The sequence below is a fragment of the Ips typographus genome, linkage group LG6, assembly GCF_016097725.1.
Source record: "Ips typographus isolate SLU linkage group LG6, UJ_Ityp_2.0, whole genome shotgun sequence".
Classification (NCBI taxonomy): domain Eukaryota; kingdom Metazoa; phylum Arthropoda; class Insecta; order Coleoptera; family Curculionidae; genus Ips; species Ips typographus.
In genome coordinates, this window is record NC_138427.1 from 1526568 (window position 1) to 1543836 (window position 17269).

The following is a 17269-nucleotide window of genomic DNA, read 5'->3' on the forward strand; positions in this document are numbered from 1 at the left end:
ACTAAAATAAATGACTTAAAAGTGGTAAAATCATCTGGAAACATTAGTAATTTGTTGAAGCACTTACAAGTAACTAACAAACTGGACAGTCCATATGTTGATTCCAACATGTTTTGCTCATTTAAACATTTCTCGAACATTTGTTCAATGGTTTCCTTTTGCTTGTTCACTTCAGTGACTTTCCATGTGTCTTATTAACTCATTTACAACAATAATGTACTGAAGTTTAACTTGACAGCACTGAAAATTCAAAAACCATTTCGTTTTAATATTTCTAATAACTAAAAAAACTCTATGAGACTTATATTATCAAATATAACTCTCTTGACGATGTTTTTACGATCACATATTTTAATTTATGCTCACAAAACGTCAAAAACCTTTTTCCCAACTAGTTTGATTTAGTGGAGAAGTTACTTTTTAGCAGGAATAGAATCTTTGCTCTACTTATTTTCGATTTAGTACACTCCTCTTAAAAGAGTTTTAGTTAATTTAAATATGAAAAGATCCTGAAAACTTAAATGGCATCACGTTAATCTTTTTTTTTAAAGAGTTTCCACACATGCCGTGAAAAAAAAAGAAAAATTATATAGTTGGAAGTCCTGAAGTGTGATGGCGTCTCGATGACGGTTCCAGAAAGTAGTGTTAATTTATCATGCCCACCTAAACGACTCGCCAGATAAATAATTCTACCTGATCCATCTTGTTTACTTTAGTAATGGACCAAATTCAGCGCCTGTTATAAAGTTATCATGGTAATTGAGACGAGTGGGAGAGTCGCTTAATCATTGTCAGAGTCAGCGTGACTGCAAACATTTTTGATGGCTACCGGTGCAGGAAAAACAAACATTTGACGAGTTCAGAAAGGTGGCTCTTTTCATTCCTATCAATTTTGCTTAATTCCTCCCGAAAAGTAATTACCGAAGACGGTAACAATAACCGTCGAATTTATCTGCGCGCACTCTCCATTTTAATGATGACCATTATTAGATTAGGCAAGATTATTAAGGCATCATGGCAACGCTTTAAAAGATTAGGGACTCACTTAACGACCTGCGGTAGGGAACAGGTAAGGGTCTTTTTAATCGAATTTGCTGTTACTTTACTGCTACGTCGTAAAAGTTTAGCAGTCTCCTTAAATTTCTACTAATCAGTGAATATTAGATCTTCCTCTCCTTTGCGTGGTATTTACTGGATTTCGTTTCAAATTCTCGTAGACTTTCAATTATCATTGAAAGCTTTTAAAAGCAGTTTCAAAGAAATTAAACCTTTTTTGCAAAACAATACACATACATGTATTACAAAAAGTGTTAATCCAAGACCACTAGAATTTACTTTAAACTCTTTTGCAAACCTTTTGGATAACACCATCAGTAAATCATCTTGCATCAAGCTAATTATTTCGCGTCGGTTTTCCAAAACATATATTACTGATGATAAGGATTAAACCATTTCTGTAAATGTGCCAACACTAGTAAATTTAATTTAGCGGGATAGAAATTGGCTGTTTGCCCATGTTAATTCGAAACTAAACCCCTTCTAAATGTAATAAGTAAATAAAATATCCGCAACAAGAAAATTATGATGCAGTAACTTACACATCGCTTATAACTGACGTTTTTGTTAAATGTTTCCAGGTCACCAGATCTGGTGTTTAATGACATCCTTTGTTTATGCACACTTATCAGTTCGTATTGCTGCAGGTAAAAATTGCAGATGTCTCACGGTTTTTCCTGATCGAGCAGAACGTGTTTGCACCTTGCTTTGGCAGCATCTGACTCATATAATAGCTGTCCGATAACAAACGGTAAAGCTTCGACAGCAAAATCTAGTCAGTGCAACGTTTTGAAAGCTGTTAAATTCCTTTAAAATTACATTATTATCTCCACATCAAAACTTCCACTGCAGAGAATATTGAATATTAAGATAGCACTCCTTCAAGCCAAACTTCGTCATCCGAAATAGCCGGTGGCATTCGAACTACTTCAATTAACAATGACAAAGATTTTAGTATGCAAATTGGCCTTAGCGGTTGCTGGGGAAACGACTACGTGGCTTCCAGGTGAGGGTCGTTACTCATTAAAGCATTGTCAAACCTAATTTCGGATATCTTCTAGTTAAATGCAAACTTAAGTGGATTTCGACACGGTCCAACTTTAACAATTTGGGTTGGTTTACGTATGATACATCATTGTTAGAAAGATAGATAGTATGTCAGGTACAAACTCTTAACAGCCAGATAACTGTACAAAATTTTACATCTTATTTAACGTAAACGTTCACATTATAACCGAAACCCAGAAGCATCAGGGTGAAAATTAACTTTCTCCCAAGTTGTTTTACCTCATCTTGCCACTTACTTAATTAATCTATTAAATTAACATGCCTTGTGCGAGTGTTTGTGTCACCTGCCAGGTCACCGCAGATACTTGCCAGTTGTTAAGAAGGGGGATGGAAAGAGAAACAGAAACACACTTTTAGCTAACACCCCCAATTACTGATACAATGTAGTAAAGTTTGTCGGATGTTGGACGTAGTTTCTATCCAAGAATAGACAAGACAATCTTCGAGAGCCCATTAATCGCTCGTGGCTTCGGAGACCTGGAGAACGGTATTGAGGTCGACAGGTCCATATCACCTTTCCAACGGTGAGGCGTGTTGATTACTTTCCTGACAAGTTCATTACACGGATAAGACGAACCAATTCTGGCAATTTCAACGGCCAAGACTGTTATAACTCTCGGGATTAACCCTGTACTTCCATGGCTTGTTTGTTGTGAGTGTTTTGACAGTGGCGTGGATATGCAATTAACTTCTTCGATCATTTTGTTTTCCAGTTTGCTGCATATAAATCAGCGGTAAAGTTCTAAAATTATCACAATTTGTAAGTAAGCAAACAAGAAAACAAACATCAGCCAATAGTTTGTAAAAATGGTTTGTTTTCATTAACTGTAGTTGTCTGTGTGTGTGTGTAGCAAGCCGGGTATTAACCCAAAAATTATTATAGACCATTCCAGTTTCGCAATTATATCTCAGGACGATTATTCACTCAGATTCTACCTATGTTAACGTACAAATTATCCAACAGTTGGAACATTTCTACCTTTTGTTATGTCTAGCTTGAAGACAAATGCCCAGGATGACAGATTAAACTCTCTTCCAGCATCCTCACTTGCACTCTAAACTGTAATTTAGGATACCAAAGTTTGTTTATTTGGTGGTTTATGAACTAAGAGTCACGGTTCAAGGGAACTAATCAAAATGGTGAAATCACCAAAGTAGGTGAGGAGCAACCAGTAAAGGTAAAAAACAATGTAATAATTATTTCGTATTTAACAAATAATGACAATGTTTACATATGCGAGGATTTATTGGGACTTCTAAATTATTAGGCTAACTAATCCAAAAAAATGCCATCTTGATATTTATAGTGGCTTAAAGAGCTGGTCTGATATAAACTGCTGGCTTTATTAAATCTTCGTTAACTGAGGTTTTTGAAATAATTACGCATATTCGCCGATAGAAAAACCCTCTAATTCTACCTTTATTTAGCCTAAAAATACTTTATTAAATTAAAACGATGTAAAAGATTTAACCATTAGAGGTTTGAGATGGATTTTGGATGTATGTGTGTAAATTGCATGATTTTTTAATTTGAAAACACCTTGACAATCACTATACAGGGTGTCCGAAATTTTGTAGCAGAGCGCAACCTCATAACTTGAGCTTTAACCACGTCGTCAATGTCCAAAAATCGGCCTAGTTTAAAAGGCTTAAATAAAATGTTAAAATGAGCTTAGCACGATTCCCCGTGACGTAATTAGAGACTCTTCAACTCCGTAACGTAGATGGAAGTCTATAGTCGGGAGGCAAATTATTTATTCTTGGTAACCATCAGTGCATTGGTGTCAAATTTATTAACACTTGACCAAAATGATACGGCAACATGCCACGTGCAACGACATTAAAATGTGATTCAGTGAATGGCAGTTGAAACTTTGTAAAAATTCATATACCTAAGACATATTATACTTATTTTGTTTTGCTCAGTTCGTTATAAGCAGAAGAGAGACGGGACAATTGGCTTTTTCTACGTCACATGAGACTTTTGCGTATATGGTGTACCAAATGAGTGTGGTTTTTACTAACGTTTTTTTGCAGTTAAAGATATCTACAGCAAAAAAGAAAACTGGCATAACTTTGTACTCTCTGTTCAGCGACTTCTGACTGTTGCGTCACAATCACCAGCAAAATTCATTTGTTAAAATTATTATAGTTTTAGGTTATAACTTAAGACCGGGGCTACAATAAATTATATATTAAGCTGGTGTTGTACTTCTACAGCATTACCTTCTAAAATTGGAATTTTGATTGGTGTAAAATACAAAAAAGAAAGTTTTCATTATCTTTGACGTGATGTTTCATTGGTTGTCTTTTCATACCGTTGATTTTCTGTCATTCCTGTATATTTACGTTTCGTTAAGAAAATCTACTGGATAACACAGCGACTTCGCTTGTTCGTAGTAGTAGATTTGGAAATGCCTAAAGCATCGGAAACCCTCTTTAAAATGTTGCATCAATCAACAAATTAAACAAACTTGAAAACAACACTTAGTGTTAATAATGTTTTCCAGACATTTTTTCCTTCTGGATTTGTTCCTTTTCACTGTACTTGAAAGGTATTCTGAACAGTTGGTCACGTGACCACTTCATCAGGAATATTTGTCCAGAGCGTTTTGATTTGAAATACTCTCTACTCTTCTTATCCTGGGATTACTTAAAAGTATTAAAACTCAAAATTTCCGTAGCTGTATAATGTCAGTGATTGTTAAAAATTTTATGATTATTAAATATTAATCATACCAATTTCCTTGACATATTTAAAACAATCCGAAATTTTATAGCACCCTGTATTTCAGGGGCTTGCGCAATAAGGAACAACGCACGTGTACGATGTAAACAACCGAGCACATGTAACATACCCCCACCCTCGTGTCCCATTCCCCCCCACCCCTCTACGGTACAGAATGTAAACACTGTACAAATATGTAAATTTGTAATTGAAAATATTTGAAAGCAGTTAACTACCTGTTCTTTTTGGTTTCACTTGCTTCCTGCGAGCCGTTCCTGATTCGGACATGCTGTCGACGTTTCAAATTCTCGCTGGGTCCCATCAAGAACACCGCCGTCACCGAAACGTGTCAAACGGAAAAACTAGCGCGAAATCCCACACGTCGTACGAAATTTCCTGATAGATTTTCCGCGTTTACTGCACCCCTCGCATACGCGGGCCTTGTGGAAACTCACCTTAACATCGCCGATCCTCCGACCTCCGACACAAACACGAAGGCTCATTTGCCATTGGACGTAACCTGATCGTTCTCATTGGCGCACCTGACACAGGTTACTCCTACCTGTACACGTTGATGCACTTTTGCAACCGCAACACACCGGTCGGATCAAAAATGGACGTTCATTTAGATTAACCGGTCTAATGACCGGACAGAATGGTCGGCCAGACATCAGCTGATCGACATTTTCAGTCTGGCTCGAAGGACCGCGAGGCCATATGCAACGGGAAATGGGCCGGGCTTCGTGAATAAAACAAGCGGGAACGCAGGTTTATGAGGACGGCGATGGATGGCGCCAGTCGTATTGAAGAAAACATAAAATATAGTAAAAAAATTACCCATGTGTTAAAGTTTTTTGGAGGGATGATATTAATGCATGACCTGGCCAAAATAGTTGTCATCTACACTAACTTTGCTCGTAAAAAAAAGAAGTAAAATGACTTTTTTATTGCAAAAGTATAATCGTTTTGGTACAAAAATACTTATCATACCAAACTCAATCATCAGTCTTTAAGTTTCTTCAATATCACCTCCAAGATGTGGAATATCATCCGGTCGTAACAAACCTTTAGGTAAATAACCGACAAGGTGTTTAACATGTTTTTTAAGTAGGGCAATACGCTCCTCCTCGATGATTTTCTTCCTTTAAAAAAAATTTAAATTGAGCTATAAGAACCAAATAAGATATAAACGAATTTATTTACCTTTTGGCCATTTCTTCGTTCTCCTGCTCTTGAAGCTTAATAAACAGTTGCATTTCTTCAGCTCGTCTCTGTCTGCGATCAGTCATCATTTCCTCTACATCTCGTTTCAATTGCAACATTTTCATACGGCGTTTTTGCGCCGACATTTGCTCAAGTTTCTCATCTTCCGCCATTTTCTCCAACAGCTTCAATTAACAGAAAAATTATTATTACACATGAATTAGTCGGCCAGTATTTAAGTCAAAACCTGCTCTTTGTACTTGGCATCCTCTGCCGCTTCCTGTCTGAGACGTTCCTCTTTTTCTTTCAGTTGCAGAGCTAAAGAGTCTCTAGTTTCAAGCCGTTGTCTAATTTGTTTTTCCATGTCTTGTCTGTATCTTTCTTCCGCAGCTTCTCTTTGCTCCTCTAGCATCAAATCTTGCAGGATTTCTTCTCGTTCCTTCTTTTTTAACTAAGAAAAAAATGCCCTTACGATACTGGTGCGATTTAGGTGCCACCGTGTTTTTAGTTATTTTTTGATGAAATGTCAGATTGTTTATTTAACTTACTTTTACCAAAATAAGGATGGATGAATCACTTTCTCACAGGAAAAACTCATATTTTCACGTTATTTTCTTTCTTATCGCATTCTCAATACTAAACATAAATGACTTGTTTTTGATCGGTACCAACACCACCAGCATCATTCATCATTCATTGTTGAACATTTTGTTTGGTGCCTAACAACCCTAGCAACGTTGTCAAACAAAACTGGAGGCAAACTCCAAAGAAAATGTCTTTCTACTAACTGTTGGTACTCTCTAAGCTATTTTCTATCACATTCGGCTGACACCATCAACTAAAAACGGGAACCTATCGGTCCTAAAAACATTGATTAATTTCTAGTAATAAATCTATGGCTTTTATTTGTTTCGTCGTATTCAGGGTTAATGACAAGAATGAATGACAATAATTTGAATAATTCTACGTTTTTTACTTTCTTTCTGAGTAATTAATCGTAGGTGTCAAAGTTTGCATTATAAAATAGTCTGTTTCGTTGCCATTATTGTTGTTGGTTTTATTTATTATAGTTGTCTCTTCAGTTTTAAGTTTCTTATTTTCTTATTAGATCATTAATATTTTTCAGTTTATAATATGATACCAATTTTTATACAACATTTTGTGAAGGAAGTAGTGTGGGATTTTAGGATGTGTTAATGGAACCCACATAGCCATAACACAACCATTAACAGAACAGCTTACACCTCAATAACAATAACTAATAGATACATTAACACTTTAATTAAAAACTCAAAAACAAAGAAAGGGAGGTGCAAACACAATTAATTGGTCCCCAACCCAACCTTATTGACAAAATGTTGACACTGGCGTAAAGGTTAAAAAACAAAACATTTGAATTTTAGAAGACGACGGAAAAGAAAGATTGAAAAATACAACATTTCATAGCCCCAAGCGAGATAAAATCATAGCAAGACCTCATTTGGTCTTTCTATCTTGCACAACCCGAATAGTTACGTTGAGTGCCAAATAATAATTTTCGTCAATCGAAACGTAGAGAGTACCATATATTACGATAGCGGAGGGTTTTCTATGATAGCAAAGAAATTTCCTTGTTATTCGTTACAGAGTTCGCCTTCTGCTTTTCTGTTCAAAATTAGTAAAGTCATTCTGAAAATTAATTTTTATTTCTTTAAATGGAAGTTTTCCATATTTTTTCTCTTTTTGAGATCTTAATAATTATTGCTACATATACAAGGTGTCCCATAAGTAATAGTAAATAATTTAATAGCGGATTTAAGGGACCAAAATAATTACAACTTACCTCAGACGAAATGTCAACGAAAACAGAAATACAGGGGGTCAAAGTAATTTTTTTAAAATGGTCTTTTTTTAATTACTCATGAATAACTTGGTATAATTAGATGATTGGAGGTTTTTGAAAATAGCAAATTTGATAATCAACGCAGTTTTAAGCCAGCACGCAGAGGTCGCCATCTGCAGAACATAATTCGCTTTAAAATCGACATAACTTTTTTCTGGTATAGCCAAGTGACAGCTGTAACCCGAATATTTGTTTTCCAATATCTTTTTGCCAAAAAAAATATACCGTAAGTATCCCAAAGACAAACGGTTTTCGAGTTTTTTGCAATTAAAATATTGACCTCAATGCATTCATAATTTTTATTTTTTTTTAAATTGGTTGAAATAACTGTCTATTATTGTTCCAAAATGTCTCAACACCATTTTAAGTTGAAATTAATAACTTGCCTTGGTTATCTATTATTTCTTCATACACAAAATGCTTCAGGTAAAAATCTGGAGGACCAATTTTCGAACTTGGTGCTGGTCATAATATTTGGCTTCTCCGAACAATTCAACGATTCAGAAAATTTTTGTTTAAGTAATTTCTCACTTGTAATAAGAAATGATCTAAGGTTCTATCCTCCAAGAAGATTACAAATTGCAATCATGTTAGGCACCGAATACTTTAATTGCAAATATCTCGTGAACTGTTGATCTTAAGGATGCCAACTAAGTATACCTTTTTTGTTAAAAAAATATTGGAAAATCGATACTCAGATTTCAGTCACTTCGCCTTATCAGAAAAAAGTTAGAGTGATTTTAAAGCAAATCACTGGTTTTAGATGGTAACCTCTATATCTCTATCAAATTTGGCACCCTCGGAAACCCTCAAATACCTAATTTTAGCAAGAAACTCCCAGGAAAACGCGTGTTAAGTGAAAAAATGCATTTTAAAATAATAACTTTGACCCCTTGTATTTCTGTTTCTGTTGACTTTTTGTCTGAGATAAGTTGTTCTTAATTGATTTATTTTGACCCCATAAATACGTCATTAAATTATTTACTATTACTTATGGGACACCCTGTATATGAATCGGCCACTAAGGTTAGCATTGCCAACAGTAATTATTATAGAGAGGAAAGTATCACTTTGCATGTAAAAACTAAAAATACTTTTTTAATATTTAAGCTATTTAACGATTAAACCCTTATGTTAAATGTCTTATATCGTTTTCTTGAACCTTCGCTTTGGCAACGTTGCACATTTCCAGTAGTAAGAGGGAGGAATTTTTCTTAGACTTGGTGTAACCTGACCACTTTTAAAGCGTTTTTTTAACGATTTTTTCCCAAAAAAACAGCTTCATCCACCTTTTTTTGGGTAGAACTAAGTTAAATAAACAAAATGACATCAATTTCATTAAAAAAAAATACGGTGGCACCTATATCGCCCCCAGACCCCCCAATCACAAACTAACCACTGTGTTTGGATTCACGCAAATGCTGCACGTACCATAAAACATCTCTTTAAATGTGTAAGATGCTTTAACCTTTTTAATGTCACCTGTAATGACATACAGATAAATTGATTTTATAAAAATTTAACTTTTTCCGGCTTTCACGGTTATTTTTTTTCTTGCAAGATGGGGGACGCCCCCTCGCCGGCTTTTTTGGGTGTTTTCCGAGTTATAGCCAAAGCCAAAGACCAATTTTTACGAAAAAAACTGTTTCGAGAACGCAGAGAAAATGTTACTAGAGGTAACGTATTGCAATGTCCCGCAGAGTGAATACTAAAGTAAAATGTATAGGTATGTCCGGTCCTCTGGACTTGTCCATGGACTCAATGGAAGAAACCAGATTCAAAAAGCGCAATCAGTACTTAATTGAAAAACTAGAAAAGCGACTGCATTTTTCTTTTCGAGAACTGGAATGTATTTTGCTCATTTATTACAAAATAGCAAAGGAGGGTAAAATTCAAAACCCACAACAAGTAGTCATATTTCTTGCATTCTAAGATAATGTAGCTTAAAAAAAAACAATTATAGGAAGGTATGTCAAAAATGCAATTTAGAGATATTCTCCATTGTGTCTTGGATATGACCAATGACTCCCTAATGGATCGGATATTCTACGCAATTGATAAAGGGCCAAGCTCCTGCATTTCCATGGACACTTGGGCATCAACCTTATCACTGTTTTTAAGAGGAACCCTTGACGAGAAAATACGATACTGTTTTTCAGTGATTTACTCGTAAAAAAAAGCAATACCAAATAACCTCAAAAAATAATTTTTTGTGCAGGTTTACGACTCTATGGCTGATGGAATTTTAGCGAGGGACAATCTTTTTCAACTGTTACGTACATCGTTAATCAGTCAAAGTGGAGAGGAAGACGCTGAAGAATCTGCAAGGGTAATTTGCGCACAAATAGTATATTGCACCCCACATGCAACTTTCCTTTTAAGGACTTAATCGAAGTAGTTACAAAAAAAATGGACTTGGATCGTGATGGAAAAATTTCGTATCATGACTACAGAAAATCAGTTTTGAAAAATCCGATGCTCTTGGAAGCTTTCGGTCAATGTTTGCCTTCAAGACACGCTGTGTATTCTTTCCTATCAACTTTCACAGCCACCTCACCCTTACTGTAATACTCTCAGTCTATTTTAACAGTAAATACTTGGTTTATATTCTAGATTTTGTTAACTCTAATAAATCACAAGTTTTTCTGTAGCTAACAAATACCACCTAGATTGGTGACACTTGAATATTTCAAAAAATAAAAATGATTTATTAACTTACATTTTCCTCATACATCCGCCTGGCTAGGTTTTCTTGAATTTGAGCTTTAGCCTCCTCTCGACGTTTCTGTTCTTCCAATCTAAAAATAATTTGATTTAACAAACCTTAAAACAAACTCACTCCTTACCTGGCTGAAGAGTCTGCGCTTTTCTTTTGTAAGAATTCCAGAATCCTTCTATTTTCCTCTTCAATTTCCATCTTCATTTTTTTCTTCCATTCCTCCTGAGCAGCTTTGAATGCCATCATTTCTTCCCTAGTTTTCTTCATCTGGACAACAAATTAATAAAAATACAAACGTTTGTAACATGAAACCTTACTTTGCACATGCGCTCTTGCATTTCTCTTTCATCTTCATCATGTATTCTTTGTATAATATCATCAATCATTTTTTTCTCCCTCAGGAATTCCTCATACAGGTATCGTTTGGATTGCGCCCCTAAAATCATTTGTTCCTGCAACTCTTTTTTATATTGAGCTTTTTTCTTTATTTCCTCCTCAGCTAGGATTCGTTTAAATTCTTCTTCTTGAACGCGCGCTTCCGAAAGAATTTCTTGCGCTCTTCTTTCTTGTATCTATTTAGGTTACAATGTTAGTTGTTGTTCATGAAAAAAGACTGTAAAATATATACCTTTTCATTAATTTTTTCAGCCTGTTTTTGTGCAATTTGAGCTGCCAGTTCCTTATTTACATAGGCAGCTTTTAATTTCCTTTCTAAATCTCGCAGTTCCTGACTGTTTTCTCTCAACTGTTGTCTGATATTGGTAATAATACTTAAGTGAGATTCAGGATGACAGGAAGGGTAAAAGTGAGTGTTTGAATGTTTCAACAGAACCACCAAAATAATTAATAAGAGATAAAATAAGTGGCAAAAATTGGACTTTATTAGGTAAAAAATTAATTAATAAAGTTAAAAAATCTGTATTCTCTGAAATAAAAGATTGTGAAAGGGAAAATTAATTGAGGAGCAGTGAAAATGACCTTAAAAAAATTGAACAATTATTAATTTTAACTATAACTTATACTATTTGCATTGTAAAGCCATCTTAGCTTTTTTAAAACTGCATATTGCAGCACAGGATAATCATTCTGTAGCATAATTTTATAGGGACATTTCAACTACTGAATGTAGATAATGGTAGAAGCAAACTAGGTAGTTAAACAAACATTACCTCAGTTTAAGCTGTCTGATTTCCTCTCTTTTCAAATTACTAACTTCTCTAGCCAGATTATTTTCCTGATCGTGGGAGTATTCGTTAAGGGCTGACTGTACAGTTTGATCATGAATTCTTTGCTCCTCTTCGAATTCACATCTCTGTTTATTCATGTATCTAACCAAGTTTCCAAAACAAGTTTTCTCCTCCATTTTCAGCTTGCTTAACTGAAGCTTGTCCTCTTTCAGTTGCTTCAGTTGTGCATTGCGAAGCTCCTCTTCACGGTTTTTATGCAATTCCTGTTAGAAAACCACATATTCTGAAGCAAATTGTGACAAAAAATCCCTGTTGAAAACAATTATGGAAAATACACTATTATTAAAAGGTACAGTTTATTATTATTATGTGAGGGTGCTTACCATATTGGAGTTTTAAATTAACTTTAAAAAGTTTTAAAGAAACTATTTTGTAGAATGTAGAAATTCAAATTAAGTAAATAAAAACAAAACAAAATGTGACAAATGACAAACGATCCACTACTTGCTGCTTCACTTCTTCCTGTCTTCCCAGTTCGGACCTACCACGTGATGCTACTTCGCGTTTCAAAGCACTTTCACACGTGATGAGTAACAGATTAGATTGCTGTCCTGTTATAACGATTGTACGTCTGTCAATGTCAAAGTCCTTTCATTTTCATAAATAAAATACAAATTATAAATAAATTTGTTCTAAGCTTTTTCAAAGAACATAGTTTTTGAAAATCAAACGAAACAAAAAAAAATCAAAAACGTTTGCAGCTAGTTTTAATGATTGAGCTTTCAGATGAAAATTGTTAAAAATGTAAGTAAATTACAAGTTATTTAAAATTAGAGTTTAAACATATACATTTTCACTTGGGTACTCAATATTACCATATTGTAGTTTGGTTTATTGGAAAGTTAAGCTACCTGGTCTTAAAGGTTCATCCAGGGGTGGAAAAAACCAAGAATAATGTGGGATTCTTCTATGTTCTTGACCAGTTTAACTCCAAAGTTCTATGTGGCTTTAACAGGAACATCTTCCCTGATATCTGGGCTGATATTAATTTTTGAATGGTGGTACTTTCGAAAGTATGGAACATCTTTTATTGAACAGGTAATCAATTAGATTACAAACAAGTCATGTTAATTAAAATATGTAGTCAAAGCTTTTGGGCCTTATTTGTACTAGCTAAAACTAGGTATATCATCACTGTGTGTCTTTACTTTGTAGAATAGTGATATTTCTTTATGGGCACATAACAATGTGATATAGGATGGGCCAATTTTATCAACTGATCTTGTCCCCAACCACAGATCCCTCTAGAAATAAATATTATAGTTAACCTTTTATTTCAGATTGTCTAGCCCTATTAAATGTTCTTAAAGTATTTTCATTCCAATCATGGGATAATTGGGTAGTTGTCATAAATCATTTCTTAAATCTACCACCAGTGGCTAATTGCCCAAAACAAATAATTATTGTATTCTTTTATTAAATGTATAAACCAATTTACTAACAAATGCATCCATCTCTTTATTCCAATTATTCTTGACTGAAGGTGTCTGTAAACCACATCAGTCCATGGATAAGTGGAGAATATCGAGAAGAAGCAAACAATTCACAAACACACACAGTTGTGCCAGAATGTAAAGTCTGGAGAAATCCTCTCAGTTTGTATCGGGGAGCTGAATATCAAAGGTTTTATTGGGCTACCAATAAAGAACCTTTAACTTATTATGACATGAATTTATCGGCGCAAGACCACCAAACGTTTTTCACTTGTGAGGCGGACGCAGCTGAAGGTTAGGTCTTCAAACTATCAGCTACGTTCTATGGACAAGTGTTGCTGTTACAGGAAAAGCGGAGTATGAAATCATGAGTAATGCGTGGCGGGAACGTAATCCACAAGTTAGGGTAAAAGCGGCTCATACCGCTATTGAAAAAAACCCTGACTGTGCCACTGCTTATATTTTATTAGCTGAAGAAGAGGCTACTACAATAACTGAAGCAGAAAAACTGCTCAAACAAGCCTACAAACTTGCGGAAGCTAACTATAAAAAGTCGCAAATGTTGCAACATCAAGGAACTTTGATGGAAGCACAACACCGACGGTAACATCACCGTTTCAGCCTTCTGTTTAAATTTATATTAATTATCGCAACTTCTTAGGGATACTAACGTCCTGATTTATGTAAAAAGGCGCCTGGCAATGTGCGCCCGCCGATTGGGCAAATTAAAAGAGGCAGTTAAAATGTTCAGAGACCTCACTAAAGAGGTACCACCCATAATGAATGTTCTAAACATACACGAAAATCTGATTGAGGCTTTGCTACAAATGCAAGCCTATGCGGACGTTCAGGCCGTTCTGGCCAAGTATGATGACATTTCTTTACCAAAATCAGCCACTATTTGTTATACAGCAGCATTGCTAAAAGCAAGGTAAGTTTTGTAATTGGTTCTAGGACTTATTGACTATCTTATAACGTAACTGGAGTAAGATCACATTTCCTTTTAGAGCTGTTGCAGACAAGTTTTCTCCAGATGTTGCCAGTAAACGAGGCTTAAGCAGTGCAGAATTGCAAGCTGTAGAAGCCATCCATCGGGCTGTGGAATTCAATCCGCACGTTCCGAAATATTTGCTGGAAATGAAACCGCTCATCCTCCCACCGGAACATATCCTAAAACGAGGAGATTCCGAGGCTCTATCCTACAGTTTTTTCCATCTGCAGCATTGGAAAGCTGTAGACGGAGCCTTGAACTTGCTTCACTGCACTTGGGAAGGAACGTTCCGAATGTTGCCGTATCCTTTAGAACGCGGTCACTTGTTCTATCCATATCCCACGTGCACGGAATGCGCCGACCGTGAATTGCTGCCTGCTTTTCACGAAGTGTCCGTGTATCCGAAAAAAGAGTTGCCATTTTTTATACTTTTTACTGCCGGTCTGTGTTCGTTTACGGCCCTTTTGGCTCTTATGACCCATCAGTATCCTGAAGTGATGGGTTTTGTTGCCAAGTCAGTGGTTCATTGGATTTCCTTGCCAATTTTCTACTTGTACGAAAAAGTCGAGAACTTTGTCCCTCCTAATTTACTGCAACAAGTGATTCGGATTTAATCCGCCTTTTTGTTCCTTATTTTTGTGTTTGTGTTAAGTATTTATTGATCGGTGTTCTTAACACCGTTTTGTTCTCTTTTGTGAAGACTTGGAGTGTATTCCATTTTTGCCAATGATAGAGATACGTGTTTACATCTCTCTAAATGTATTTGAAAAAAATAAAATGATGCGTAGCATTTTGGACTTTCTATCGTCATTCTATCCTGTATAAACAGTTACAATTATCTCCGTCGAAATATCGTTGGAAAGCCCTCGGTGTTCCAATCATACGTACCCAGTTTAATTGTGATGATTCAGGAACCGCTGAAAAAAAGCATTATTATTATTAAGTACAAACTTGGTTGGGAAAAGTGGTAGCTACTTTTTCTTAACATGATAAAACACTATAAGAATAAACAAACGTTTTCTGTAATTCGAAAACTTATTTTGTGAACTACAATAGTGTCAAAACTTTCATCAACATGTTTTTTTTTTAACATTGATTTTCAAGGGATATTTTTTAAATACGATTTCTGAGTATTTTTGCTTTCATGTAATTTGTTACTCTTGACCCATTAATTAGATATAGGTATTATTGAATCACTTTACATTATTGAAACCAATAACATGCAAATGACTATAAAGTTGCAGTATTTCAACGTTGATTGGTTTGACCGAAACACGTAATCGCACCGACACCGACCGTGAAACCACACCCCTTCCGCTTTTCTGTACGTCATATGATTGGCTAGTGTTATGTCTCCCTTTATTTGACGTACCTCCACTGGTTCTTCCTCTAAAAATATACTAGTGGACTAAATAGACAAACGTGACACTAAAATTGTACCTTCGTACTGGCATTGGAATATGTAGGATTTACAATCGTGTACAATGATTTGCCCTTCATCTAGAGCGTAAATATTATCATTGGTAGAAGGAAAGCCGATCGCTTGGTTAAACAAAATATTTGAGATTTTTTTCAACGAACTGCGTTTATTATTTGTGGCTGAATTTTGCATTATCTCTTTTAATTGCCTGGACGTCATGTTAGGCAATATCGAAGGCAGGAATGATATTATTTCACTTAGACTTTCTTTAGGTTTAGGCTGTAAGTCTTCAGGTCCCAAAACCACAGAAACTTTTTTCAACATACCATTTAAAATTTCTGTTAAATTCCTTTTTAAGATGTATTCAAGACTTATTGTGTTAAATAAGGTGGTTGGGATTTCAACTTGTGAAGACTGTTCACTTTTCATTGAACTTGTGCTAGTAGCTTCATACGATCCGTAAGCTAAATTTATGTTTTTTACCTCTATAAGTTTTACGAATGTTTGACTACCTACCTTCACATAAACTTGTCCTTATTGCATCACAACGTCCGTAAGGACACTGAGAACAAGGAATTCCACGTTTGTAAACTGGATAACCAATCAAATTTCCTCTAGGCCCGTAATTGCACACTAACCGATGAAGAAATTTTGCATTAGGATTGGTAAGGTTCTTGTTTCGAAACGTTGACATGCCACATCCGATAAACCTAGTGTTGGCCCATATTAGCTGAGTGTATTGACCTATTAGAAATCGACCTCTTTGGATTCTGAAATGTTCACAAATAGTCGGTCAGTACAAAAAATTTTGCAATGTAGATATACCCGGAGAAATTCTCAACATCAGACGGCAACACATTCCCGACTTGCTTGTACCAATTCAAGATTAAAATAGCAATTTCTGGGACCTCCATTGTGGGAGTTAGGGCGGTCAGTACGTTTTGTCCTACTTCGAAACGGTCTGAAACGATTGAATTTATTTAAAAAAGGTCATGAATGGTGTATAGTACCAGTTTTGCGACACTGGTCGTGTTGAGCCACGTCTTCAAGTGGAACGCACTGATCAGCCCATCTCTGCGCAATTTCAGCTAATTCATTATCCCATTGCTGGAATACTTAACTTTTAATACTAGCCATTATAATTACAAAACTATTACAAGGGAGTTCATGTTGGATGCAGCCGGTTGTCGGCCTATAACTCCTCTAGTTTCCTGTCCCGAAGCAACGTGATTTCTTATATCATTATGTATATCAACTACATATTTTTTCACACTAGTAGAAAAATCCAGCTTTTTGTATTCAACGCAAGTGTCGGACGGTCCTTCCTATAAATACCATTTTCCAAGAAGTTCCAGAAAGCTTTACTGGAGAAATTACCTTGTACTTGCAAAGGGTGTGAGTCCCTTTGGTACATAACTTGCAGTAATCCACAGAATGAAGGCCTCTACACCAAACTGACAATATAAAGAAAATCCAACTGCATTTAAAAAAAACCATACTGAAATAGTTTGATTTTGCTTGG

The 17269-nt window shown here is 35.5% G+C and overlaps 5 protein-coding genes across 9 annotated transcripts in view; 2 read left to right on the plus strand and 3 right to left on the minus strand.

Annotated features, from left to right (window-relative positions):
• Positions 1-5566, minus strand: part of zfh1 (Zn finger homeodomain 1) — a 200471-nt gene extending 194905 nt beyond the window's left edge. Inside the window, exon 1 of one of the 2 annotated variants that reach the window (XM_081982135.1) lies at positions 5089-5556. In XM_081982135.1, coding sequence (XP_081838261.1) covers positions 5089-5140 — 52 coding nt within the window. In that variant the 5' untranslated portion in view covers positions 5141-5556. Of the gene's footprint in view, positions 1-5088 lie in introns of both variants that reach the window. The other variant, XM_081982137.1, reaches the window with a different exon arrangement.
• Positions 5567-6051: 485 nt separating this feature from the next.
• Positions 6052-12362, minus strand: LOC145730773 (meiosis-specific nuclear structural protein 1-like). Its single transcript, XM_081982152.1, has 8 exons — positions 12227-12362; positions 11826-12106; positions 11285-11408; positions 10974-11228; positions 10784-10923; positions 10657-10735; positions 6303-6506; positions 6052-6240 (listed from the first exon to the last, which is right to left on the minus strand). The coding sequence occupies exons 1-8, from the start codon at positions 12227-12229 to the stop codon at positions 6052-6054; spliced, it is 1275 nt and encodes a 424-aa protein (XP_081838278.1). The 5' UTR covers positions 12230-12362.
• On the plus strand, positions 9456-10655 carry LOC145730775 (calaxin-like). Its single transcript, XM_081982156.1, has 5 exons — positions 9456-9613; positions 9664-9845; positions 9901-10095; positions 10156-10266; positions 10320-10655. Exons 1-5 carry the CDS (start codon positions 9499-9501, stop codon positions 10503-10505), a joined length of 789 nt encoding a protein of 262 aa, XP_081838282.1. The 5' UTR covers positions 9456-9498; the 3' UTR covers positions 10506-10655.
• Positions 12363-12494: 132 nt separating the features above from the next.
• On the plus strand, positions 12495-15117 carry LOC145730769 (protein ST7 homolog). The gene is made up of 6 exons (XM_081982146.1): positions 12495-12647; positions 12729-12941; positions 13387-13630; positions 13684-13939; positions 13998-14267; positions 14344-15117. Exons 2-6 carry the CDS (start codon positions 12798-12800, stop codon positions 14939-14941), a joined length of 1512 nt encoding a protein of 503 aa, XP_081838272.1. The 5' UTR covers positions 12495-12647; positions 12729-12797; the 3' UTR covers positions 14942-15117.
• LOC145730770 (uncharacterized) lies at positions 15112-17259 on the minus strand. 4 transcript variants are annotated; one of them, XM_081982150.1, is made up of 8 exons: positions 17125-17259; positions 16905-17072; positions 16758-16854; positions 16573-16708; positions 16264-16517; positions 15768-16211; positions 15700-15716; positions 15112-15244 (listed from the first exon to the last, which is right to left on the minus strand). In XM_081982150.1, the coding sequence occupies exons 1-8, from the start codon at positions 17242-17244 to the stop codon at positions 15221-15223; spliced, it is 1260 nt and encodes a 419-aa protein (XP_081838276.1). In that variant the 5' UTR covers positions 17245-17259; the 3' UTR covers positions 15112-15220. The 4 variants fall into 4 exon arrangements, with proteins under 4 accessions (XP_081838276.1, XP_081838274.1, XP_081838273.1 ...); XM_081982148.1 differs by having other exon boundaries at positions 15624-15716; XM_081982147.1 differs by having other exon boundaries at positions 15570-15716.
• Positions 17260-17269: the final 10 nt, after the last annotated feature.